Source organism: Mchenga conophoros, linkage group LG8 (assembly GCF_057382185.1).
Source record: "Mchenga conophoros isolate Kocher_MC1m ecotype Shallow Benthic linkage group LG8, M_conophoros_male_GT1.1, whole genome shotgun sequence".
NCBI classification, from domain to species: Eukaryota; Metazoa; Chordata; class Actinopteri; order Cichliformes; family Cichlidae; genus Mchenga; species Mchenga conophoros.
The window spans coordinates 113,352-141,057 of NC_140533.1; the positions used below are offsets into that span (position 1 = coordinate 113,352).

Sequence of the window (27,706 nt, forward strand, 5' to 3'; positions counted from 1 at the left end):
TTTCTCCCCTGGAATAGAGATTTTATAAGTGCTGGAGACCATATTTCATATGCTCCATATGATATCAGCTGTCACCCTGCCACATTTCCTCTCACCTCTCAGTAAACCTTTGTCAGTCCGTCCTTTTATTCCTGATATTCCCAGATACCAAACAGGTGATACACACTGCTAATTTTGTACACTGACCCACTGTGTGTTGTTTGGGACTGTCCCCTTCACTTTCATTATATTATCGTAGTATCTGTGGAAAACCTGGGAAACGCTGATCTGTGAAATACAAGTGTGGGCGTGCACAAAGTGTTTCGACACAAAGTGAACCATCATCAGGACATCATGTGTGGCAGCACTGGTATAGGGACACACAGGTGAATGCTGGGTGACAGCGAGACACACCTGTACTCTGAGTGCTTTGTATCACGCTCACTGCCTGCAGCACTCACATGGATGCAGATTCAGCTTGAGCGTTTTGCCCAAGGGCACTTTGTCATGCAGCCCTGAGGATCCACAGACAGGCTTTACTGTGGGGTATGACATGAAGTTATTTCAGACAACACGAGCTGTACCTGAGCTATCATCCATCCACAGACCTACATCGTGGTGAATGCACCTATTTTTATATAGCAGTCACACACTCACACAAGCACTTTCTTCTGTTTTTTCTCACATTCACACACTCCGATGGATGTGTGAGTAAATCTTGCCTGAGGATATTTGGCAAGCAGACTGGATCAGCAGGGACCGAAGCACACGCTCCAGTGTGAGACCTGCCCTGGCTTCTGAGGCTCCAGGTGGGACACACAGGTCACGGTGTGGCTGCTTTGGTGAGCTGTGTGCTTTGTGTAGATGAGTGTGATTGTTGTGGTCCATTACAGGACACTTCACCTCAGCTGAGGAGCCAAAGTCCCGATGAGCTGGATGGAGCTGATGAGTACTGACCATAGGTGGAGCTGGAGGTCAGCAGCTCCTTACACCATCATGCGACTGAACCGTGAACTCCAGTAACCCTGACAAGTCACGCGAGCTCTCCTGGCTACGTCACAGTTGGGTCCCGCCCTTTAATCACCCTATCTCAACAGTGGCTGCAGGTCTGCAGCGATTGGACGAAGCCTCACATCCTCGCTCCGTGATTGGCCAGCTTCGCCTGTCATCCAGAAGTTGCCGGCTGCACCTTCGCATCGTCAGCTGCGGTGTAACGTTGAGCAGCTCTGCGCGTGCACGTCCCGCAGACACAGACGCTCCCTCGCCCCGTGCACGCTATCAGTACCCCCCCACCTCCCTCCGTGACCGTCGTAGGAGGATGACTAGAGTTTATCGCGTCCCATCTGCCGGCTGCTCTCGTCGCGCCGCTGCCGGTTGACCGTTAGTAACCCCGGCTCTTTTTTCTGCGCGCATCCACACAGTTGCTCCATCACTGGCTGGATCGCAGAGCCCTGCCTCTCCTCTCATTGGACTGCTGAGCCAAGCGGTTGTCAGCCCATGTGGCGTGGGCAGGCAGAGTGTGACACATTTAAGTTCATCAGAGAAAAAAGCGTGAATGAAGCGCGGAGGCTAACGGAGGCTCTCACACCCACGGCGGCTGAAGACTCGACACATGACCGAGCGTGCTGAGCGGCTCAGCCTCACGTTTTACCGGAACATCCGTCGGTTCGGCTCAGACAGGTAAGCTCGTCCGCGGCTGCTGCTTATTGTGGTCCCGACCGGTGTCCAAACTCGGCATCCCCGACAATTTTTGTTATAATGACTAACTACTCCTGACATTCTTGAGATGTTAGCTCTTCATACAACGAAGTTATAGTGGGATACAAATCATATCAGGCTGATCCTGCCACGATTTGTTCCCTCTGTGTAAATCACGGACAAACAGTCTCCCACATTGCTGATTTTTAGTTCACAAACACTTCTTATTATGACGCATTACTCCTGAAACTTTAGAGGATTTAGCTCTTTATATAGTAAAGTTACAGGAGAATAAAAATAGTTATCAGCCAAAATGTTAATGGTTTGTTAAAATAATCCCCAAGCTCAGCTGTGTGACAGCATGGAGCTGGCATACAAGATCCCAGGACAGAACAGCACTGAGGATGAGGGACGTAGCTCATCAGCATCTGTGACAGCCCACTGCCATCAGTTATTCTGGGAGAACTCGAGAGTCCGTGGACATACACGTGTTGGAGGCCTGGGCCCTGATCAGTATGGTGGCCACGCTGGTGCTTGGGTCCAGTGAACAGCAGCACTGTTGTTACTGCAGCCCTGTGGTCACCACGGTGCTTCAGGGCTCATTGATTCTTTTTAGACTCACTCATCTGTCAGATCGCTTTAAACTACAGTCACCATCGTTCACAGCACTTCATCAGCTTCACATTCAAAGTTGTTTAAAATGACCAGCTAAGCTAACAGGCATGTGTAGGACAGTGAGATTAAAGAATATGTTGACAAAAGAAACCAAACTCATTCCTGGAACTATTTCAGAAAGCATCGAGTCAGTGGCCGAGCCCCCTGCAGTGCAACGTGAAACTTTTTAATGACAGCAGTGTTGAAGCAACAAACTAATGTGGAGATGAAATCCAGGAACACGTTTTTCCTGTTCACGCAGCGCCCGTGGATCCACACATAGTTACAGTGTGGAGTCATGGAAGGAGCTGAGAATGTGTCATTGTTGTTCACTGTTTCACGCTCTTCCTGTGAAGATGCTGACAAGTCAGGTCCTGTTGTGGCTGCTGCAGAGCGAAGCCCTGACACAAAGGAGCAGAGTGAGGGAGAACGGGGGAAGACGAGGAGGATGTGCCCTGAATACAAATGGTCACGCCGAGCTGTGCGCACACAGTGACTTTGCAGTTTAGCAGCTAGCTCGTAGTTAGCAAATTGTCTGCATACGCTCACAATGGGGTGTAATCTGGGTCAAGATGGTGCACTGAAGGAGCCGGGCTAGATGTAATCCCAGGGCGGGACATCCTGGAGTCCAAATCCCTTCAGACTGTGTCGTGTTGTGTAACGTGGTCGCGTTGTCTTCACATTTGAAATGCCACACAAGCAAAACAGTGGCATGAGTGTGATTGTTGGTTTTTGTTGGTGCAACCTCACAGTGTGCATGTCAGAGCTGCATGTGATGCTGCGCCGGGCTCTGGCACAGCTTTACTCAGGACCTGGATGGTTTTGGAGACACAGCGTAGCTGCAGCTCTGCAGGTCGCAGTCACACGCAGCAGTGTTTTTATTGTGTCCACAAAGTTGCAAACATCAGTGTGATCAGAGAGGACACACACACACTGACACACACACAGACCTGTTTTTTTCTAGGTCACTGTCCGGTGCAGCGTGGAGTGCTGTATTGTTGGGATGGTTGTTGCCATGGTTACATGAATAGTGAGTCTGGCCCCAGCACCGACCACATTCATTGTTGTTAAACTGCAGAATGCTTGTCACTGATTGGCCCTCTGTGTCTGCAGTAAATAAACATGGATGAGATCGTCATAGCTGGAATATCGGGCCGCCTGCCTGAGTCCAGCAACCTGGAGGAATTCTGGGAAAACCTCATCAATGGTGTGGATATGGTAACAGAGGACAACCGGCGATGGACACCAGGTAAAAGCTTCCCTTCGGTTTCTATGTAACATATTTACTGAGCTGAGTTTCTCGTCAAAGACTAATATTTTATACCTCCTGCACTGTGCAGCAGTGTTGGTGCCTCTGCAGGCTGAGCTGAGTTTAGCTGCTTTGACATATTTGAAGGTAAAATAATGAATGTGAGTCATCAGGAACAGAGGATGGAGCAGATTTAACCAACAGCTTGGTTTATTTACTTTAGTTGATTCATCTGATCGCTGCCAGTGTCACTTCAGTTTATTCCACTTCCTGTTAAAAAGTAAAGTTTTTTTTAATCATCATCATATGGATTTAACTTCATGGTTTCATTTTTTGTTATCCAAGTTTTACTGGTGATTCCTAACTGGTGTGATCATAAACCTGCTGTGTGCTTTTGCCTGCTTCCTGTGAGCTGCACACAGGCAGTAATAAGCACTCAGATGTCCTCTGTCGCTCTCTGTGCTGGAAAAGGGAAACGTCCTCGTGAGGATTTTCCTCCCCTCTTTGGCTCAGTCTGGTCTCACAGCATCGTGTTTGGTGCTCAGTGTGAGCAGTGGCTGTGGACCGTGTGTGGGGTCCTGCTGCTGTAACATTGTGCTGTTTGCAGGTCTGTACGGTCTTCCAAAGAGGAACGGGAAACTCAAAGACATCAGCCACTTCGACGCAGCCTTCTTTGGAGTCCATCCCAAACAGGCCAACAGCATGGACCCGCAGCTGCGCCTCATGCTGGAGATCGCCTACGAGGCTATTGTAGATGGAGGTGAGAGCAAACGAGTGGTGAGCTGAGGTTTAGTTTGCAGTTGGGGGAAAGACGACATGTGAGTGAAAATGAAATGTTGTGCTGCAGGACTGAATCCAGCCACGCTGCGCGGCAGCAAAACAGGCGTGTACATCGGTGTGAGCGGCTCCGAGGCGGGCGAAGCTTTCAGCAGAGATCCAGAGGAGCTCCTGGGCTACAGCATGACGGGCTGCCAGCGCGGCATGTTGGCCAATAGACTGTCCTACTTCTTCGACTTCAGCGGTACGTGCACGCAGCGCTGCTCAGCACGTGTGTGTTTGCAGTGCTGTCGGCGTGATCCAGTGTGAGACACACACTCAGGTTTAGGTGGACGCTCTGCTGCAGCTCAGGATCACCTTTGATCTTAGAGTAGCAAAGGAGTCTGCAGATCAGTGACGTGCAGTAGTGTTTGTGTCGACAGGCAGGACGTAAACGTGCAGAGAGCACGCACGCTGCAGCAGCTGGACTGCTTTGAATGAACGATCTGGGCTCTGATTTTATTCGTCCACTGAATTGTTGCTGATATATTTTGTGTGTTTTTACTCTGTTTCTCGCTCTGTGCCGTAGTGGTTTCCTCAGCATACCACAGCTCGGACGATCAGATGGGCGGCTCCGTATGTGGCGCCCGGCTCTAACCCTGCTGCCTTTGTTCTCCAGGCCCCAGCACTGCCATAGACACGGCGTGCTCCTCCAGCCTGCTGGCTCTAGAAAACGCCTTCCACGCCATCCGGCAGGGCCACTGTGACGCTGCTTTAGTTGGGGGAGTGAACCTGCTTCTCAAGCCGAACACTTCAGTGCAGTTCATGAAGCTGGGCATGCTCAGTCCAGAGGGGACCTGCAAGTCATTTGATGCTTCAGGTAAAACATCACCTGGTCTACACGTGACATCACAGAGTTTCTGTTTGGGAGCGATGGGGAGGAGCCGCTCCTCCACCGGCTGCCGGCACATTTAATCTTTCTGTGTTACATTTACTTTGACATTTCTTGACTAACTCAATGACGTAGAACGTTTTTTGTCTCAGCTTTAACTGTCTTCAATGTGTGACATACATGCGAGCGTGCTGCAGGGTTAAAGCGTCACGTTTGTGTTGTCAGGAAATGGATACTGCCGCTCGGAGGCAGCGGTGGCAGTGCTGCTGACCAAACGACCGGCGGCTAGAAGAGTGTATGCCACAGTGATCAACGCAGGCAACAACACAGACGGATACAAAGAGCAAGGTAAGGAGGTCCAGGGGAGCACTGGAAGTCACGGCCGATCGGAGAAATGGTTTCGTTTACCGGTTTTCTGTGACGTGCTCACGCAGGGGTGACGTTTCCGTCTGGTGAGATGCAGCAGAGGCTGGTTCGTTCACTCTACCAGGAGGCCAGCGTGTCTCCAGAGCAGGTGGAGTACATCGAAGCCCACGGCACCGGGACAAAGGTCAGTGCAGCCGTCAGGTGTGTCGGCACAGAGAGGCGCTCTTACTAACCAGATCCACCGTATTTAACCTCTGCTCTGTCCACGCAGGTCGGCGACCCACAGGAAGTGAATGGCATCGTCAGCGTTTTCTGCGAGTCAACGCGAGAGCCTCTGCTGATTGGCTCCACCAAGTCCAACATGGGTCATCCAGAGCCGGCCTCTGGGCTGGCTGCCCTGGCAAAGGTTTGAAACCACAGTCGTCTTCTAATGTTCTCACTGAGACCGTGTGATGTTGGAAACATCCAATCAGCTGACAGACGGTACACACAGATCACGAACACACTGTGTCCTGTATGCAGTCATCGCCGGGTGGAGCCACACCCACCCAAACACACCTCCTCCACTCTTCCTTTAGTGGCGTCTCAGAGAAATAAAAATGCTTCCAAATATTCTGAAGTGCTGCTTAGTAGAAATCTGGAGCTGTGGCCTCTTTTATGATGAGCTCTGTGTTAACCCTTTGAAGCCAGTCGGAGCGGGCACGCTCTTTTTTGCGTAACTATTTTTAAATCCCGGTAGCACTGCAACCACGTAAGCTAGCACAATAATTTTTTTTGCATATGAAACCGGAGGAGTTGTACTTACATCTGATGCCATCAGCTTGTCCTCGGTCACGGTTTCCTTCCACATATAGCTTTGCAAAAACTGCATAAAAAGCCCTTGCAAGAACAAAAACATAATATTCCAGAAACAGGCTTTGCCGATCCAGTCAGCTGTTTGTAACACTTCCTACATTGAAACAGACGTCAGCGCGAACGATCTCATGTCCGCCATTTCCTGTCCGAAATTGGAAGTGACGTCATTTTCGCGGAAAATGTAGTTTTTTACTTGTAGGCCTTATAAACCTATACTGGTGTTTTCATAAGTCATGTTTGACTTGATGCTTTCCTGAATAGTTTCTGGGATGCTGAGAACTCGAATTCCACAGCTGGAAATAGTTTATTTTGATGCACCTGCTGTTTTCTTTGCAAATTTGCATCATAGGATTGTTTTTTGTTTTTCCTGCAGTATATAAAAATTGCTGTATCTCCAAAATAAAACTATGAAGACACTCAAAATAAGTTTCCTGTTGTTGTAAACTATTTTTTGCAACTTTTTAGTATTTAGAGTTTTGAGGGATAAGCCTCTTAAATTTCTCCAAGTAGAAATATATGTAAAAAACAAAAACGATTTTCAATTTTTTTGTAGTTTATTGCACTTTTTTGCAATTAATGTAGTTACTATGGACTTAATGCAGACATATTATTACAATTTGGGCTATAACAGTTGTATTGTTGTATAGCAACTTGAAATGCTCCCAAAATTGGCACTACAGCATGTAAAAAAAATAATATAAGCTCTGGCGGACTTGGTTCTATGGTCGGTCTTAAAGGGTTAAACTGGAATCATGAGTCATTATTTGCTTTAAACCGCTGCTCATGTGTTTGATGCGACGTGCAGGTGCTGCTCTCTCTGGAGCGAGGAGTCTGGGCCCCCAACCTGCACTTCCTCCATCCTAACACTGACATCCCCGCCCTCACCGACGGTCGGGTTCGCGTCGTCGATCGGCCCGTTCCCGTCCGAGGAGGCATCGTAGGGATCAACTCCTTTGGATTCGGAGGTTCCAACGTTCACGTCATCCTTCGTCCGGCTGAGAAAACGGCCGCCTCGGCTTCACCCGGGAAGCTTCCCAGAATGCTTCAGGCCTGCGGGCGCACAGAGACGGCGGTGAGCTCCGTCCTGCAGAAGGGGAAGGAACACGCTGCGGACGACGCCTTCCTGTCTCTGCTGAACGAAGTGTCAGGAGCGCCCGCCGCCAGCATGCCCTACAGAGGTTTCGCTCTGATTGGCTCTCAGAGCGACGTCATGGAAGTGCAGCAGGTGCCGGGCGCCGCCAGGCCTCTGTGGTACGTTTGTTCAGGTGAGTCGCTGCACGCAGTCAGAAGTATGAGACGCTTCACATGATACAAAGATGTTTGGACAGATTTGGGGTGAACGATGAGATCGATGGAGGAACGAGAACGTAACAGGAGTGACGTTGAGTCGCTGAGAGCACGCTGTTACTAAGCAACCATCAGCTGGGCAACATGAAAGTTTGTTTCCAGTTTATTTAAAAGGGTTTGAACACAGCTGCGATGCAGAGCTGCACGCACCTACCTCATATACCAACGTGTTGCTACACGCTGTCTGTAATGCAGGTATGGGGACGCAGTGGGCCGGGATGGGCCGCAGTCTCATGCAGCTGCCAGACTTCAGAGACTCCATTCTGCGGTCCGATGCGGCGCTGAAGGAGACGGGGCTGGTGGTGTCTCGTCTGCTCATGGAGGCTCAGGAGGACACGTTCGAAGACACCGTTCACGCCTTCGTTGGCCTGGCTGCAGTACAGGTACAGCGATGCAGCGATGCTGCTTCACAGAGAGAAAAGGGAAGAATGTCAACACGTTTGTTTTCAAAGCTTCGAGTCGAGCACAGATCCATGTGTACCACTCAGTTTATAGAAGACGTCAGCACAAACATTTATTTATGACCCGACCAATCACTGTGCCCCTGCTTTAACTAACACCTGCGTGGAAACGTCTCACTCTGTGGAAACGAGTGTTTAGTCTGAGCTCACAGTGAGGAAGAGTTATTGGGTGTTTTTTACCTCTCAGCTGGAAAAGGTTGAGAGGAGCTTCAAATCGATACCTTAGATCTATCTACTGAAAATGTCAGAGGAGTTTGGATCTCAGTGACCCCGACCTCAACATCAGGGGTCAGAGGTCAAGCGTTGTGAAAATCTTGTGAATGCATTGCACAGTCGAGCCACATTAGACCGGAGAGCACCAGAAAGAGCCTGCAGCGATCTGTGGGCACGAGGAGGAGGAGCATAAACATGCAGTGGCCTTCTATGGCTGCTGAGTTCACAGGTGGACGATGACTCAGACTGCCAGAGCAATCGTTGTGTTTTTTCTCCTTACAGATCGCTCAGATCGATCTGCTCACCAAGCTGGGTCTGCAGCCCGATGGCATCGTGGGGCACTCGGTGGGAGAGCTAGCCTGTGGCTATGCTGACCGCTCCCTGAGTCACAGCGAGGCCCTCCTGGCTGCGTACTGGAGAGGCCGCTGCATCAAGGAGGCCAGCCTTCCTCCAGGAGGCATGGCTGCAGTGGGTGAGAGCGCGTCTTCTTTTAACAGATGGGACTCAGTGTTGTGTTCAGGGCTCTGATTCTGCAGGGTCGGACGCCATGTTTGAGCTTTGTGCTTCCTGTGTGTTGCAGGGCTGACCTGGGAGGAGTGCATCGCTCAGTGTCCTCAGGGGGTGGTTCCAGCCTGCCACAACGCTGAGGACACGGTCACCATCTCCGGCCCTCAGGTCACTTTCCTGGTTCTTCTAGCAGCTTGAATTTCTTTTTCTGCTGGTTGGTTCAGTTTGAGTTATGGCACCAAATCAAGGTGCTTGCATACAGCACGTCTCTGTTTTACCTGAGCTTCATGTATCATATGACACACGTGATCGCCGTGACGCTCTCACTTATTTATAGCCAAACACAGTGAACTCATTGTTCCATCAGTCCAGATGAGTGACAGCTCAGTGTGTTTTAAACTATGGAAGCTGTGTCCTGCTGTACAGCTGTGGTCCCAGATGTTTGAACATGTGCCACGTTTGATTTTTAGGAAGCAGTCAGTGCCTTTGTGTCCGAGCTCAAACAACAAGGAGTGTTTGCAAAGGAAGTGCGCAGTGCCGGGGTGGCGTTTCACTCCTACTACATGGCCTCCATCGCTCCAGCCCTGCTCGCAGCTCTGAAGAAGGTATGTAGCGCCGCACGTCCCATCCATGCTCGGTCCTGTCAGTAGAAGCAGGGCTCACACATCAGCGTGCCAGGCGCCAACACTGTCACAGGAAACCTGGTGCAGACTGCTGTGCTGAATATTAATGAGCTGCCATCCTGTCACTGCAGGTGATCAAAGAGCCAAAGAAGCGTTCGGCGCGCTGGGTGAGCACCAGCATCCCTCAGTCTGAGTGGGACTCTGCTTTGGCTCTGCACAGCTCGGCTGAATACCACGTCAACAACCTCGTGAGCCCCGTGCTGTTCCAGGAGGGCCTGAGCCTGGTGCCCGAAAACGCTGTGGTGCTGGAAATAGCTCCGCATGCTCTGCTGCAGGTTTGCTACCAGTGCTGTCCACACATGTGGGGCTGCTTCCTGTGTGTGTCTGTGTGTGTCAGCCTCAACACACAGCGTTCAGCAGCTGTTGCTGTCTGAAGCTCAGAAACACTGATTTATCAAAGCTTTTTTTCCACACACACCTGTCCAGATGTTACTGGGTGATGTACTTTACAGGGACACTAGCCTGAATAGGTGGTGTTACCGTTGGAAACCAGGGCTGTAAAGCGTTTCACTCGCTACTGTGACTGAAGCGTTGACTTCTTCACACAGGCCATCCTGAAGCGCAGCCTGAAGCCCACGTGTTCAGTCGTCCCCCTGATGAAGAGAGGTCACACCAACAACCTCGAGTTTTTCCTCTCGAACGTCGGGAGGATCTTCATGAACGGGTGAGGAGAGCCTCCCTCATTGGCTGTTTGACTGTGACAGCTGCTCACTCACACCACTCTCTGCCTTTAGCATCAACGTGGACGCCAACGCCCTGTGCCCCGCTGTGACCTACCCTGTGCCGGTTGGTACTCCAATGATCTCGCCCTTGGTGCAGTGGGACCACGCCCAGACGTGGGATATCCCTAAAGCGGAACACTTCCTGTCGGGCTCGGGAGGCTCTGGTTCTGCGGCGGTGTATAACATTGGTAAGAAGTGCGCTCGCAGTGTTTCCATCGCAGTGAAAACGTTTTTCTGATTTGGTTTAACGTCGCGTCATTGATGTAACAGACGTCAGCCTAGAGTCTGCAGACCACTATCTCATTGGACACAGCATCGATGGGCGTGTCCTCTACCCGGCAACTGGTTACCTGGTGCTGGCCTGGCGCACCTTGGTGAGGAGTCTAGGGGTTGTCATGGAAACGACGCCCGTAACCTTTGAGGATGTGACTATCCACAGGGCCACCATTCTGTCAAACGCCAGTAAGTATGGGAGGCGTGGCTTGTTAATGGCTTGAACCACGATCACATGACCTCGTCGAGCAGGTGAGGTCATGTGATCGGCCCAGTGCCTATCCTGTCAGTCCCACTTTAACCAGTAAGAGATGATGTGGAGGCGGTGAGATTGTTACAGCTTTGTAAGACCTGCCGAGCGTCTTAGTTACGCCACACTGACGATTTCACACGTTTAAACTGAACTCACTGCGTGATTGGATGATGAAAATCCTCGATGCTCGTTATTGGCTGCCATGCTTCGTTTAACACGCCGGCGCTCTGCGGTGCACAGACGTGTTAACACACGTCAAACGAGGATTTTGTAACATTTTTCAGATTGAAAGTGAAATAATATCAAATATTGGTATTAATGTTTGAAAATCATCCTTCCTTGCTTCCTTGCTTCCACCTTGTATTAAATTCAGAAACCTTCAAGGAGACGGACGTACATCTTTGTTTCGGCTGCATATCGATGTTATTCTAGTTGAATTTGACCTTTGAGATAATTTTACAGATGTTGTCTCACTGTGTCACATGAGGGTTAGACGCTGCTCACACAGCAGCTCAGTCTGATTTTCTTCTGAATAATTATTTTTCCTCATTAATAAGACAAAAGTATTTTGTTTCCTCGATGACTCGACGGAGTCACTGACAGACGACTTCATTACTAAAATAATCAACAGCAACATCTTTTACATTTAATTGGTTTTTGTGACTTTTATTGTGAAAAACTCTGATTTTGATAAGTGCATTATTATTATTATTGTTATTGTTACAGTGGATGAAGCTGTTGACTGTTTATCACAGGTGCGGTCCAGTTGGAGGTGCGTCTCATGCCCGCCACCAGCAGGTTCGAGGTTTCGGAGAACGGGAGCCTGACTGTCAGCGGTACGTCTTTGCATCAGCACACAGGCTGAGCTGCTGATGAAGATCCCAAAGTTTACACATCATTTACATTTGTCACTGAAAATCACACAACATTATATCCACAAACATATTGTTTATTATTTAGTGCAGTGTCGTTTAAACGGGTTTCCCGTGTCGCTCGGCTGCTGATTGGTTCAGCACAGGCCGGCTGTAGCTCAGGTCACATGACACCGAGCTGCACCCATCAGGCTGAGGTGAAGCTCTGTGACCAGAGCAAGAAAACCTCAGAGGTCTGTTAGTTGTTCCAGCGACAGAGTAAAACTCGTCTGCAGACTTTTGACTTTCAGTATGAACTCGTGAATATTCAGAATCGCTGGTTTTCAGGTAAGGTGAGCATCCTGGAGGATTCGGCACTCGATTCATTCAACGGTGAGATCAGCCGGGAAGCTGCCGACAGGAGCGACGCCTCGATGAAGCTTAACGCACACGAGATCTACAAGGAGCTCAGACTGCGAGGCTACGACTATGGAAAAACCTTTCAGGGCATCTTGGAGTCAAACACAGCAGGTACGCTGGAGCTGTGGCTTATTGTCCTGCTGGGACATAAAAGGACATGATTCTAGTTACACTCAGATAAATGTTGGTAGGACTGTTTTTCTAATAATCTGATTGGCTGTTTCTAGGAGACCGTGGGAAGCTGGAATGGACAGGAAACTGGGTGACGTTTCTGGACACCATGTTGCAGATGATCGTCTTGGGGCTGCCGGGCGGAGGTTTGCGTTTGCCGACCAGAATCCGCTCCGTGTGCGTCCATCCTGCTGCACACCTGGAAAAAGTCAGCGAGCACGCTGAAGGAAAGCAAGGTGTGTTTGCCTCCCTCACGTCAGATCAGCAGCAGTGATCCTCCTGATCGTTACTTAGCGGTTTGTGGCTGTCATGTCAACATGATGTGACAGTTTTATGTGTAAAACACCGGCTGCTGTTCGCTCTCAGCGTTTGGTCCCCTTCAGCTCGATGTTTGACTCTGTTTGATTCCTGCAGCGGTTGATGTCCACGTAAGCCGTTACCTTGACAACATCACTGCTGGTGGAGTCCAGATCTGTGGCCTGCACGCCACAGTAGCCCCTCGCCGGCAGCAGCTGCAGAGCCCGCCCACACTGGAGGAGTTCCTGTTTGTTCCTGATGTGGAGACGGACTGCCTTACAGCCAATGGGAAGCTGGCAGAGCAGCTGAGGCTTTGCAAAGGTACAGACAATCTCTCCATCACTCACATGCAGTAAACATATGAGTGATAACTGGATCAAAATAATGTTTGCACGTGTGATCTGATGTAAACTGTGTGAGGAGACGGACATGATGGGATTGTCTGGTTGTTCGCATCTTTCTCCCTGTATGTATTTAAGAGCTGTTACCTGTTAGACTTGTTTTGATCTCCTTGTGAGGAGATGACGAACATCAAACCAAACATCGTGCTAAAGTCCGTCTTCTCTCCTGTCCTCCGTGTCCAGTTTTGATCCACACACTGCAGCAGAAGCTGGCCCCTCATGGTGTCAAGCTCTCCATCCCGGGGTTACAGGGGGGCTCTGATGCACCTCCTCCCAGCGGTGAGCCTTCTGAGCCCAGCCTGCTGCGGCTGCTAACCCTGCTCTGTGGCCTCGAGTTCAATGGGAACCTCCACTCTGAGCTGGAGCAGGTGGTGCAGAAGGAGCGGCTGTGCCTGCTTAAAGACGACCTGCTCCAGGGTCTGCTGGTCGACGACGCCCTGAGACATTGCCTCGACATCACGGTGGAAAACAGCACACCTGGCAGGATCAAAGTGTTGGAGGTAAGACTCTCAAACAGCTGGATTTAGCTGGATTATTTCCACACACTCATCATTTTCACGCCTCTGACTCCTGCAGGCTCTCTCAGACGACGGCCAGCTCTTCTCTCGCGTCGTGCCCCTGCTCAACATCCAGCCCATGCTCCGTGTGGACTACACTGCGACTGCGGCCAGTCTGGAGCTTCTGGCCCCCCACCAGGCTCCCCTGGAGGAGCTCGGTGTCGCTGCGGCTCAGTGGGATCCTCTGACCGGCCCGGCTGCTGGAGACGTTGCTGTGGGGGCGGACCTGGTGCTGTGTAACCATGCATGGGGTCCAGTGAAGACAGAGCCCAGGCTGCTGGTAGCAAATCTGGCATCTGGAGCCAAAGAAAGTGGGTTTGTTCTCCTCCACACGCTGCTGAAGGGGGAGACTGTGGGGGAGGCTGTGGCCTTCCTGTCCAGCACTGCTCAGAGCAGCAGCCAGCAGGGACTCCTCACACAGGTGTGTTTAAACAGAACATTTTTCCACCCTGCTGTGACGTGCTGTCAGCTGAGTTTTGATTATTCTGATCTTGTTGGAAGGCTGAGTGGGAGGAAGTGCTCTCAGAGGCTTCTCTTAACCTGGTGGCTGTCAGGAAGTCTTTCTACAGCTCCGCCCTCTTTCTGTGTCGCCGTCAGTCTGTGAGTAAACAGCCGGTTTTCCTGCCTGTGGACAGCAAAGACTATCAGTGGGTGGAAACGCTCAAGGTCAGTCCCACTTTCGTCTCCCTGTCTGTCGTTGTCCCCGAACACTCACAGCTCGCTCATCGGGCTCGTCTGATTGGCTGTTTTCTCTGTGTTATCATAAAGTATATATGAGAGAGATTTGAGCTGTTTAAAAGTCTAACTGTGGGGACTCTGCTCTGCAGCAGGAAGTGATGTCAGAGTCCTCAGACCATCCAGTGTGGCTGACTGCTTCTCAGCCAGAGTGTGGGATTGTGGGAATGGTCAACTGTTTACGGCAAGAGCCTGGTGGCAACCGGATACGGTACGACATCGTTAACAGCTCGTTGTTCTCACACTGCAGCTTTTATGTAGAAAGGATCACACCAAGACTTTCAGTCAGGATTTAGTCTTACTGATGATCACTAATGTGCCAGAGCACAGGTTTCTAATAGACTCAGCACAAGTGTAATCAGTGAGGCTTCCTCAGACGTTAACACTTCATTGTACAGTGGAAACATAGTGGATCCTTTCTGTTGCTTATATTTCTGTGTAAAGTCAGTTTTTCCCACAGGCCTCAGATAGAGGCTCAAACCTCTGAGGACTCGTCCTCTGCTTTCAGACCAGCTAAAGTCTGTCACGCTCAGTCTGCCCTGGTTCAACACTTTGGGTTCACTGTTGTATTATTCATGTGTTACTGCAGGACAAACGTGTCTTTATGCCTGTTTGTGTTTCTTCTCTCGCTTTGCCACCAGCTGTGTGTTTGTGTCCAACCTAAACGAGTCTTCAGCAGCACCAGACCTCCAGCAGGATCACCAGTCCATCCAGTCAGTACTGCAGAAGGATCTGGTCATGAACGTGTTCAGGGACGGACGCTGGGGCACCTTCAGACACCAGCTCATCACTCATGGTTCGACTCGCACTCATACGTGTATTTAAGGAGGCGAATGAGCTGCAGATGGTCACGTGTCAGGATCCACTCATGTTTGGTCCAGGTCACTTTACATGTCTCGGCCTGCGCTCTAAACGTGTGGAGGACGCACTTCCTATGAATGACATCACAAACATAAAGAATAAGAATGACGTTGTTATTTACACGTCATTCTTACAGTTCTGTTTCAAGACGCTGCAACACAGAGTTGAGATTCAGCTGCACTTTTACAAAAATGAATCCGTAAAATCTGCAAAACTGTAATTTTACATGGAACAAACAGTCGTCAGAATGACTTTTAATTGTAGAGCTGTGCTCTCTCACAAAGCTCTGTAAGGCGCCCCTGCTGCAGGTGTTTGAACCCAGCAGTGAGTTAGACAGTACTGCCTCCTTCCCTCTTGGTTCCCGCGCTCACTGAGGCTTGTCTGCTTGCTGTTTCAGATGTAAATGAAGCGCCGACCGAAGCCGCTTACGTCAACGTGCTGACACGCGGCGACCTGTCGTCTCTGCGCTGGATCGCGTCCCCGCTTCGCCACTTTGTGAGCAGCAGCCCTGCTGTGCAGCTGTGCCACGTCTACTACAGCTCGCTCAACTTCAGAGACATCATGCTGGCTACTGGCAAGCTGCCGCCCGACGCCATCCCAGGTAGTGTGTCTGTACACACCAAGTAATGCCACACTCTGCTGGGTCGTAGTGTGTGATGCTGTTGTTGAACATTCACAGTCACATGACAAACCTTTTCCATTTGTTATTTGTTATAAAGGGGACCAGGCTTTAAAGCAGTGCATGCTGGGTATGGAGTTTTCTGGCCGCGACCCCAGCGGGCGTCGTGTGATGGGGCTGTTGCCTGCCAAAGGCCTGGCAACGGTCGTGGACGCTGACAGAAGGTTCCTCTGGGAGGTTCCCCACAGCTGGTCAGTGTGCGGAGAACTCTGAACGTTCTCAGCAGCTTTAACATGAACATTAAAATACAAGAAATCTTTTTTTTAATCATCAGCAGCCTTCAGAGAAGCTCACCTGATGCCAGTAGTTACTAGTTTAACTGGCAGTGGTCTTCAGTCTGTTTGCACACATGAAGCTGTTTGTGCTGAAAGTTCAAACTAAACGCGTGATCAGAAACTTTGTATCAACTCTGCAGATACACAGTAACAGCACGTCCTACACATCTGTAACACAAAGATCCTCTTTAGCTGAACCCTCACAGACTCCTGCTGATATGGTGACGTGTGCGTGTCCGTGTTTTAGATAAAAGAATCACTGTATGAATGTGTGTGTGAATGAGCAGACAGGCGTTGTGTACGTGCTCGATTATTAAGTGAGACAGTCTTCAGTGTCCAAGCCTGAAGGCGGAGCACTGACACAGGATTCATTTATTCATTAGTCTCATTCATGAAGCTGCTGCTGTGCAGTTTCTCCAGCATACAGCACAGTTACATCCTGCTACATAAACCACACACTTATTGTGTTGTGTGTGTGTTCAGGACACTGGAGCAAGCAGCTTCTGTGCCAGTGGTTTATGCCACAGCGTATTACTCACTGGTAGTGCGTGGCAGATTACGCCCTGGAGAGACCGTGCTCATCCACTCGGGGTCAGGAGGCGTGGGCCAGGCTGCCATCGCCATAGCGCTCAGTAAGAAGTGCAGAGTGTTCACTACAGTCGGTGAGTATGTAACACTCGCACACAGACTCACAGTAACAACTCTTATTATAGATTCTTTTAAAGCCTCTTGCTAATAAGTTGTAATTATATCTCATGTCTTTTTACCCCAACTTTGGGGGCGGGGCCTCTTGTCTAGGCTCAATGGAGAAGCGGACGTACCTGCAGAAGAGATTCCCTCAGCTATCAGCAGAGGCTTTCGCCAACTCCAGAGATACTTCCTTTGAACGGCACATTCTGCTCCACACACAAGGCAAAGGTAGCTGCTCAGTGCTTCAGGGGACGATTGACATGACATCAGATATCTTGGATTAGCAGTCAGCAATCATTCCCTGTGCTCTGCTGCAGGGATGGAAGACCATTCTTCCAAACAATATTCCCTGAGTATTGATATACATTAGTATAAATGGCACTTACAGGTTACTCCAGCCTTTGAACACAGTCGTATTCCAAGAGCAGAGTAGCTGCTGTGAGTGGCTGATGAAAGCTGGGCCTGCAAAGCTGCTCGGGGCCCCGGCTTGAGTAGGCAGGCGAGATATGTGAAGGCCAGAGGCAGTGCCCCCACCCGTCGGCTCCATCCAGGCTCTGCACCGCCTTATGGATCATACTCAAAGGATCAGAGACTGGACTGTTTGAACAGAGAGCCGGTCCAGACTTCCTGTGTCGAGGTCCTGGATCCAAAGACGGACATTAAGTCCAGAATCTCTCGTCTTTCTTTCAGTAGTAATTTTCCCCGTCCGGTCACAGTGCTGCTGCTCAGCAGCTCTCACTGTAAACTCATTGGTGAAATGTGCATCATGCACCGGTGCCAGTGTGTTTCCTCCCAGTGCTGCATCGATGACTGTGTGTGCTTCTGTGTGAGCACTGGTGCTGTTCGTGGTTGTCAGCTCCGCCTCCTCTAACATGTTTGATGTTTCCTCTGGGACTTTAAAGCCGGTGTGGAACACGGCACGTGTACTGCAGACACTTTGTTCCATGTTGAGGAACCCAAGAATGTCCTGGAACAAGACTTTAGCAGGTTTTTGAGTTTAACAAGTAACAGTTGTGTGAACTGAGTAATCCCCACTCAGTTATTCTTCCATGTTATACACTGACTGTATGTGACGTCGTGTTTGCTGCATGTGTTTCAGGCGTGGATGTGGTGCTGAATTCTCTGGCCGAGGAGAAGCTGCAGGCCAGTGTTCGCTGCCTCGCTCGACACGGACGATTCCTGGAGATCGGCAAATATGACCTTTCCAACAACACTCCTCTGGGTCAGTAGATCTGGTGTTTATTGACAACAGGATAGATAAATATATAAACATGTTTTATTAGCTTTTTAAAGGTTCCTGCAGGTGTTAACCAGAGTTTTGTTGTCATAAATGATTCTTGAAGCCTTGACAAACGCTGTCACGTTGCTGTGATTCCTTCAGGCATGGCGTTATTCCTTAAGAATGTGGCTTTCCATGGTATCCTGCTGGATGCTCTCTTTGAAGAGGGCAACCAAGAGTGGGAGGAGGTGTCCCAGTGTTTGCAGCAGGGCATTGTGGGAGGAGTAGTTCAGCCTCTGAGAACCACAGTGTTCGATAAGGACCAAGTGGAACAAGCATTCAGATACATGGCTCAGGGCAAGCACATCGGCAAGGTCCTGGTTCAGGTGAGTGAGGTGTTTGTACTGGACCTGCCCATCCCTACATGCATGTGGTTGGTATGTTACTGTGACTGCAGAGTGGCTGGACTGCTGCTTATCTTCTGACCAGCTTTTCTTTTCTCACAGGTCCGTTGTGAGGAGCAGGGAGCAGCTGTACAGGCTGCTTCCCCTCTGTCTCTGCCAGCTATCTGTCGCACCTTCTGCCACTCGTCCCACTCCTACATTATAACTGGGGGGCTCGGGGGGTTTGGTTTGGAGCTTGCTCAGTGGCTGGTGGAGAGGGGAGCCCACAAACTGGTGCTGACTTCTAGATCAGGCGTGAGAAACGGTAATGCACGATGACACGGTGCTCCTACTGATGTGCACAGCCAAGTCCTGCATCAGTGCTGATGTGACTCATCTTACAGCTTCACTGTTGAACTGTCTTCAGGTTACCAGGCGAAGCGGGTGCAGGACTGGCAGAATCAGGGTGTGGAGGTGTTTGTGTCCACCAGTGATGTCGGCACACTGAAAGGAACAGAGCAACTGATTGCTGAGGCCTGTGCCATGGGTGCAGTGGGTGGTGTCTTTCACCTAGCCATGGTCAGATTCCCTTTAGTTATTTATATGTGTCACCTTGGAAAAATCATGTTTCACAGGTTTTATGGGCCTTCCTAAATTTGGACTACATATATCTGGTTCGTGCACTTTGGCTGCTGCAGCTGTCACTGAGCTGAGCCCTCCATACTTTTGCTCTTCAGTGTCACTAACTAACCGTGGGGGGGGTAACTGCCCCTCCCAGAAACAAGCCGTGGATGTGTTAGAGGCAGCAGTGACTTTTTACAGCGAGCAGGGGAGAGTGCTACCTTTCATGTGTGTACCAGTGCTAGTACCTAACAGTAGCTTTCTTTCTTTACTTTTATTTTGAAACAATACATTTTATTTTCTGAAGTAACTTCTCAGTCAAGACGGTTTGTTTACATTTACGACGTCTTCCACCTTCCAGCAGGCGCCTCACTCGCTGTCTAATGCTGACGTTGCTGTCAGTGTTTGGATCCTGCATTATTACTGCATTATTACTGCATTATTACTGCATTATTACTGCATTATTACTGCATACTAGAATGATGGTCAGATCCCTTTGTTGGACTTCAATAGCTGCAGTGTCACATGACATGCAACGAAAACAAAAGCAAGAACGATGCTAACGATGTCGACTCAAGTTTCTCAATTATCAGATGCTAACATGCTAACAGCTAAACTACTGCCAGTTAACGTTTAAAGTGACCGTTTGTTGATGTTTGTTTGCATTCAGGTGTTGAAAGACGGTATGTTGGAGAATTTAACTCCTCAGCTTTATCTCGAAGTTAACAAACCTAAAAATGACGGCACCATCAACCTGGACAGGTAAGTGAGAAGAGTGGCTCCTCCCTCTGTGTGTCACTGGGTACCATCATGAGCTGACCTCTGGATGTTTCCATCCCCTCTCTAGAGTAACAAGGAAACTGTGTCCAGAGCTCAGACACTTTGTGGCCTTCTCTTCAGTCAGCTGTGGCCGTGGCAACGCTGGCCAAAGTAATTATGGCTACGCCAACTCTGCGATGGAGCGCGTGTGTGAGAAGCGCCACTATGATGGCCTGCCTGGACTTGCAGTCCAGTGGGGTGCCATTGGTGATGTTGGGGTGGTTCTAGAGACCATGGGTGGGAATGACGTTGTGATCGGTGGCACCCTCCCGCAGCGCATGGCCTCCTGTCTGGAAGTGCTGGACTTCTTCCTGTGCCAGCAGCACCCAGTGGTGTCCAGCTTTGTGCTGGCGGAGAGGACGGTCGTAAAGAGTGAAGCAGGAAACCGGAAAGACTTGGTGGACGCTGTAGCTCACATTCTAGGTAAGAGTCAGGTTATACCAAACTAGCGTTCATAAAGGTGTTATATAAGAAAAGACCGCCGTCCTGAGTCGCTTTGGTGATCTTTGAGGTTACTTTGTATCACAGACATCGACTCATTTCTTCGTTGTTTTTAACTTCTTCTCACTCACAGGTGTGCGGGATGTCAGCAGTCTGAATGCTGACACCTCATTGGCTGATTTGGGTCTGGACTCTTTGATGGGCGTTGAGGTTCGCCAGACTCTGGAACGCGACTATGACATCGTCATGGCCATGAGGGATATCCGCCAGCTCACCATTAACAAGTTGCGAGAGCTGGCCAATAGCAAGCCAGAAGGACAAAGCGGTATGAAGAGCTGCTTTTTAAATGCAGAAAGATCTTTGAAAAGGTTTCAGGTTGTAAAAAAGCACTTATGTATTTGTTTAAATCGAGCTGTTAAGACTCTTGTTAATATGAAATGTGTTATCATGTGTACAAACATAACTGAGTACATCTCCACACACCACAGCTAAGAAGGACGGCGTTCGCTCTGTGTTGGAGTCTGATCTGACCAAGCTGATGGTCAGCCCCAGCAGCCCTACTGTGATGTCACTGAACAAGGTGAAGAGCCAGGACGGGCCGCTGTTCCTGGTACATCCCATCGAGGGCTCCATCGCAGCCTTTAAGACGCTTGCTTCTAAGCTCAGCGTGCCTTGCTACGGCTTGCAGTGCACCAAAGGTTTGTTATACTTTAAAGACAATGAAAATACCGAGTCCTGCACAACAGACAGGAGCTACTGTGCACTTTGCATTTGGAAAGGAAATATGCAGAGTCGTTTATGAAACGTGTGCAGACTCAGGTGGATGCAGTCAGGAACAGTTTGTAGACTTCAGTCAGTATTTGGTGTGTCCGCCTTCTTCAGCACAGCCTCGACTCTGAGGAAGCTTTTTGTGATTGAAGTCAATCAAATCTAGAATCCTTCAGGACGTCCACAGCTCAGCAGGATCCCACACTGCCGGGTCCAGGTCCCGGTTCTGGGCTGATAGTGTTGCAGTGTGTCTGCGGATGGAAACGGACTCCATTATTGACGTCACTCATGGAATTAATTCCTTTATTGATTCTTATCGGCTCCACTGTGAGAGAACAGTCAAACACATTCATTATGAATCAGTTATATGATGTCAAATGTTTGTGCATGTTGGAGGTGTGATCAGTGTTTGGGTCATGGGTGTACTCTGTTACATACTGCATTACTTTTTAGAAGTGTTCTATCTTAATTACTCCCAAGACAAAGTAATTAGTTACTTGTCTATTAGTTACTTGTTACAGTGCTTTCTTTGTGAAGCGCGCTGTCTCATAATTACATTTCACAATATAAACCTGCAGTCACACAAACACACTGTGTGTTTGTGCTGGTACCGTAGAAACATGATCAGAGGCGACCGCTCGACTGATCATCACCACCTCTGTTACCTGCTGAAGCTCAGCTTCCTCATCGCTCTGAGCTCTAGCTTGGAGCTAGCATGCTGTCCTTTTGTGCAATAAACATAAAAGTAATATTCATATCCAGCTTTAGACTGCGCCACTACAATTCGTCCTGATTGTAGCACAAGTGGAACCAATAAGCAGGATTCATTGGCAAGCAGACAACCAGTTCCAAGGAGTTCAACTACTGGGAAGAACCAGTGCGATGCATTTTGTGGTACGCGTCGTGGTAGCTCTTGCTAGGATTTAGGACAGGCTGATGAGAAGGATCTGGGTGTTGCAGGGCCGTCCTGGCTGACACGGCGCTGCGTGAAGCTCTGGGATGCTGCCTCTGGACTGGCACACTGGGGTGGTGGTTCCCCTGTTTAAAGACCTAGACCTGAGCGTGTGCTCCAACTGTCACACTCCTCAGCTTCCTCTATGCCAGGGTGTGTCTGTCAGTCAGGCCTCTGATTCAGGAGGAAGCAGTTTGTGTCCTGGTCATGATCACTGGAGCAGCTCGTTATCCTCTCGACTGCAGGGTCTGTGGGAGTTTGCACAACCAGTCTACATGTGGTTTGTGAGGCTTCCTACTTTTGTAGGATCTTCATCTTACAGTACAAAGAGCCTTTGCTGCAGCTGTTGTTGTGTTTTGGCGCCTCATGGATAACTTTTCATGTCGTTTGAGTTTCAGGCTCGTTGGTGTTGCTGAGCTGTGTGCATCGTCGGTGTGGGTTTGTCAGCATAATGGGGCTCATATTAAAATGACTTTACAGTCACAGAGAAAAACTTTAAAGTACAAAATCAACACTTTGAACCATCGTCATCAAATGATGAGTGTGCGTCCTCACCAGGTGTCACAATCATGTGTATCAAAACGTGTGTAACTGTTAAACAGAAAAATGTGTTGAAGCTGAAAGTCTGACTGTTCAAAGGTGAAACTGCAAACACTTGTACATGTACAGCTCCCTCCATAATGGCCTGAGGAAAACCAAAGACCTGATGTGATTTCATGTTTTCTTTGTTTCACAGTTTAAAAGTTTGTGGTTCTGTTCTCAGACCTTTGTCACTCACATGTTGTGCATCAGCTGTTTATGTCACTGTGCAGCTAAACTAACTCCCCTCGTGTGTTTCCTTTGCAGCTGCTCCTCTGGATAGCATTGAGTCCCTGGCTGCCTACTACGTGAGCTGCGTCAGGCAGGTGCAGCCGGACGGCCCGTACAGAGTCGCTGGATATTCTTTTGGTGCCTGTGTAGCATTTGAAATGTGCTCTCAGCTGCAGACCCAGAATCAGCCTGTGGAGTTCCTGTTTCTCTTTGATGGCTCACATTCATATGTGGCGGCGTACACACAGGTCAGAGAAACACTCGCGCATCTTTATTTCATGTAATCAAAACATATTAGGTAGGGCTGCTCAATTAATCGAATTTTAATCACGATTACGATCTGGGCTTTCAACGATCATTAAAAATGACTGAGCCGATTATTAGCCCCTCCCTCATTTATCCGCGACACCTTAAAGGCCGGTCCGTGAAAATATTGCATAAACCGTCCGTGGCGCAAAAAAGGTTGGAGACTGCTGATTAAGAGGACCCGAGGGAAGCTCGGAAAGCTCGGAAAGCTAAGCAGAAGTTATTTGGAGAGGAGAGTGACTGCCGTTGGTTGAAAAGAGAGGTAAAAAAACTTCAGTGGTGTTGCACACTATTTTATAGTATTTTATTAAAGTCATTATTCAATACATTGTTATTGTTAACCCTTTAAAGCCGGTCAGAGCAGCACGCTCCGTTTTGTGTAACTATTTTTAAATCCCTGTAGAACCGGAACCGTGTAAGCTAGCGCAATAATTTGTTTTGCATATGAAACCGGAGGAGTTGTACTTACATCTGATGCCATCAGCTTGTCCTCGGTCACAGTTTCCTTCCACACATAGCTTTGCAAAAATTGCATAAAAAGCACTTGCAGGAACAAAAACATAATATTCCAGAAACACGCTTTGCCGATCCGATCAGCTGTTCGTAACACTTGGCACATTGAAACAGACGTCACCGCTAACTATCACATGTCCGCCATTTCCTGCCCGAAACCGGAAGTGATGTCATTTTCGCGGAAAATGTAGTTTTTTTTTACTTGTAGGCCTTAAAAGCCTATACTGGTCATGTTTGACTTTTCTGAATAGTTGCTGGGATGCTTAGAACTTGAATTCCACAGCTGGAAATAGTTTATTTTGATGCACCTGCTGTTTTCTTTGCAAATTTGCATCATAGGATTGTTTTTGTTTTCCCTGCAGTATATAAAAATTGCTGTATCTCCAAAATAAAACTATGAAGACACTCAAAATAAACTTTTTTGTATTTAAAGTTTTGAGAGATAAACCCTTAAATTTCTCCAAGTAGAAATATATGTAAAAAACAAAAACAATTTTCAATTTTTTTGTAGTTTATTGCACTTTTTTGCAATTAATGTAGTTACTATGGACTTAATGCATACATATTATTAAAATATGGGCTATAACAGTTGTATAGCAACTTGAAATGCTCCCACAAATGGCACTACAACATGTAAAAAAATAATATAAGCTTGGTTCTATGGTAGGTCTTAAAGGGTTAAATAAATATCGTCAAATAATCGCGATCTCAATTTCAGTGAAAATAATCGTGATTATCATTTTTGCCATAATCGAGCAGCCCTAATATTAGGGATGATTGGCAGTGAGCCGCAGATGCGTTAAATGAAGGAAGGGTCACGTGTCGCGCTCTGGGATTTGACCTGAACGTGTCGACCTGTGATGGACGAATTCACAGGTCCAGGTTATGATTGTCACAATATGATTTGTTAAGCTTTCAGTATATGTGGGAATTTACTGCACGTCACTCTAACAATGATAAAGGCTGTTTATTATTCTAACTAATCTGCTGTATAGTGTGTGTGATGAGCTCTGGTCACATGATCTGCATGTGAACACGTTTATCTGTGTTTTTCATTTGCAGAGCTACAGAGCCAAGCTAACACCCGGCAACGAGTCTGAGGCTGAGACTGAAGCCTTGTGTGCCTTCATCCAGCAGTTCACTGGCATTGAATACAACAAGGTATACTGTGTCTGACCCACACGTTCACACACAAGTATTCCTTTATGTGGCATCAGCGTTAAAGGCCACACAACCTGAGCTTTTTGCCTGTAAGGTAAAGATGGTGACTGTAACACAGTCTGGAGCTGCTGTTCCAGCACAGTCTGTGTGTGGTGCAGGTTTGACTCAACAATGATGTGATGTTTGGAGCTGTTATGGAGACTAAAGTAAAACATGCGGTTAAATCAAAGCTTCGTACAGTTTCTCACTGAAAGCTGACATTTGTAACTCCTGAATATCAAAACATCTTCATTTTGCATTTTCATATACATAAGATCTGTGATGTTCATTATTATGTGTCACTTACTTTTCTGAAAACAATAATATCTCCGCGAGCACGCAGTAACGTTTGCTATGAACTTACAGTCGTCTCCATGGTTACGTCCTACAGCTTTTGGAGACTCTGCTCCCGCTGTCAGACCTGAATGCACGCGTCAGTGTGGCCGTGGACCTAATCACCTCCGCTCACAAGGACATCGACCGAGACTCACTGCACTTTGCAGCCTCCGCCTTCTACTACAAGCTAAAGGCTGCTGATGCATATGTACCTACTGCAAAATACCACGGCAGCGTGAAGCTGCTGCGCGCCGAAACCAGCAGCGAATATGAGCAAAACCTGGGAGCTGACTATAAGCTCAGCGAGGTACCGATGCACATTTACATCAGTCTGTAGTACTTATCTTCACTGTGCGTGTGTTTCTATAAACTCAGTCTGAGCCTTCCAATGTTCAAACTGTGTACTGCGTCTTTCTTCAGGTCTGTGATGGCGAGGTGTCGGTCCACGTCATCGAGGGAGATCACCGCACTTTCCTAGAAGGCGCGGGGGCGGAGTCTATCAAGAACATCATTCATAACTCGCTGGCTGAGCGAGCTGTCAAACCAAGGGAGGGTTAAACATCCACCGTCTCTTCACCCTAATTCCTCAGCTTTCCCCAAACTAGACTGTAAATGTGCCGTTATAGGAAGTCTTTGCACTGCTTATGTTTACATGCTACTGTTATCCTAATATCCCAAATGGTAATGGTTAGTGAACCAATCAACATCTCACAGCTCCATCGATTCCAACTGCAAGTTTTGTTTTGTTTTTTGTTGCCATGTTGTTGTTTGCAGAAGTTCATCCCACAACAAAATACGTGGTTAAAAAATGAATGTAACAAAGTAACAAACACTGACACATTGAATCCTGAATTACATAACATCACTTAAATTGGTGTTTCTGCTCATGCAGACATCAGTAGACAGACAAACGCGCTGCGACCAGCCTGATGAGCGACTGTGGAGGGAGGGCTGACCTTGCAGCCGTGTTTCTGCACACTAACTACTCGTAACACCAGTTGGAGGCATTTCTTTATTTTGTGACATTTGTTTACTTTTCAGTCATGTGACCACACAGTCATCAGTTACTGTGGCAACCAGCAAATGTTTACGTTGTCAGTAAGTTAACAACAAATTAAGTGTTTCATAAACTGTGTTTTAACAATGACACTCGTGTTACTGTAATTTACAGACCAGTTATTTCACTAATTCAGAAGAAAAACTGCTTTTCTTCATGATGGACTGTATCAAACACACGCTGTTGTTCTGACAGACGCCTGTGACAGAGGCGTCGCTAAGGACCAAATGTGTCTCTTCAGAGGTTAATCAGAGATGTGAATGATCACTGTACCAGTGAGATCATATTTACTGATGTAACCTCTGAGAAACTGTTTCCTTTTAAAGGCTTTGGTCCAGAGAGCTAAAACCTCAGCAAATAATCCAAACCTGAGTACAACAGCTGGCCTGAGACCTGTGATTGGGTCAGTGAAGGAAGCTGCTGATTGGAGATGAATGTGCTGAGGAGTCACAGTACGATGGACGTGACAATAAAGGCCTCTGTGTTTTATTGTAATATTTCTGTTATGTTTTGTAGGACTAATAAAGGCCTCAACAGTCGCTCAGTGTTTTCCTTCATTGTAACGAGCCTGTCCCGTTGGATCTATGATTCCTGTGCTTTTGTTGTCGTTACTATTTCTGATCATTTATCTTGTAAATACAGTTTTTGGGTTTTGTTTTTTAGAGGATGGGTCAGTTTATCAGGGACTGAAACACAAATCCTGTTGGCCCAGAAAATTCTTAGTCGCTGTTGACATGGCGCCACCCGACCGTTTAGTTCAGACCATTAAAGTAACGACTGGTTCTATATGACACTTTTCTACATGCAACAAAGGTGGTGATGGGAGGAGGAGAACAAACTTTTTTGTCTGTATTTAATAGCACAATGAAGACCAGACAGCAAAGCAGGGAGGGAGAAATAAAGGGCCTCAGGTCAGAGTTGAACCCGGCCGCAGCATTTACCCCATGACCAGGTGACGTGGTCACCTGCCCGACCCTTACGCACAGCAGTATTTCACTTCAGCTGCCAGGAGTGTGGGTCGAGCATGCAGACTGAACTTTAGCTGCATGTTAGAAAGCCGAGTTTATGAATGAAGGCTAGAACAAATGTCCCGGCTGAAGGAGGAGGGGCTGCAGAGGTGTATAAACACAGGTGGGCGGGGCAGGGCTAGTGTGCAGGATGACTCAGTGACCTGCACTGACCCCTATGTTGGTGAACATTTTGTTAAAGTTAAATGTTTTCAAGCTGACGAGTAAATTATCCAGCGAGCTAAGTTGAGCGGACCGACGTGCAGTAAGGTTTTCATGCTCTTCACTAACAGCTGATCGCTGAGAATATATCAACAGTAATAATGTCCTGTAATTCCCACGGCTCTGTATGTCACACCTGCGTATACTTCCCCATCACATTCATCACCTGTTCCTCTGGTGTCTCTGATTGGAGCACGCAGGTGTGTG

At 48.3% G+C, this 27,706-nt stretch overlaps 1 protein-coding gene across 1 annotated transcript; it reads left to right on the forward strand.

Annotated features, from left to right (window-relative positions):
• The first annotated feature begins 1,184 nt into the window (after window positions 1-1,184).
• fasn (fatty acid synthase) lies at window positions 1,185-26,809 on the forward strand. The gene is made up of 42 exons (XM_085283506.1): window positions 1,185-1,659; window positions 3,445-3,580; window positions 4,188-4,340; window positions 4,428-4,601; window positions 5,016-5,216; window positions 5,454-5,576; window positions 5,663-5,778; window positions 5,866-6,000; window positions 7,255-7,714; window positions 7,992-8,179; window positions 8,753-8,942; window positions 9,051-9,145; window positions 9,448-9,582; window positions 9,732-9,935; window positions 10,209-10,324; window positions 10,395-10,570; window positions 10,653-10,844; window positions 11,664-11,744; window positions 12,108-12,290; window positions 12,407-12,586; window positions 12,765-12,968; window positions 13,232-13,548; window positions 13,625-14,026; window positions 14,107-14,271; window positions 14,433-14,551; window positions 14,982-15,136; window positions 15,599-15,802; window positions 15,921-16,071; window positions 16,639-16,817; window positions 16,954-17,073; window positions 17,945-18,067; window positions 18,227-18,450; window positions 18,571-18,772; window positions 18,875-19,026; window positions 19,739-19,830; window positions 19,916-20,310; window positions 20,462-20,653; window positions 20,817-21,026; window positions 22,895-23,106; window positions 24,740-24,838; window positions 25,269-25,520; window positions 25,634-26,809. The coding sequence occupies exons 2-42, from the start codon at window positions 3,454-3,456 to the stop codon at window positions 25,769-25,771; spliced, it is 7,536 nt and encodes a 2,511-aa protein (XP_085139632.1). The 5' UTR covers window positions 1,185-1,659; window positions 3,445-3,453; the 3' UTR covers window positions 25,772-26,809.
• Window positions 26,810-27,706: the final 897 nt, after the last annotated feature.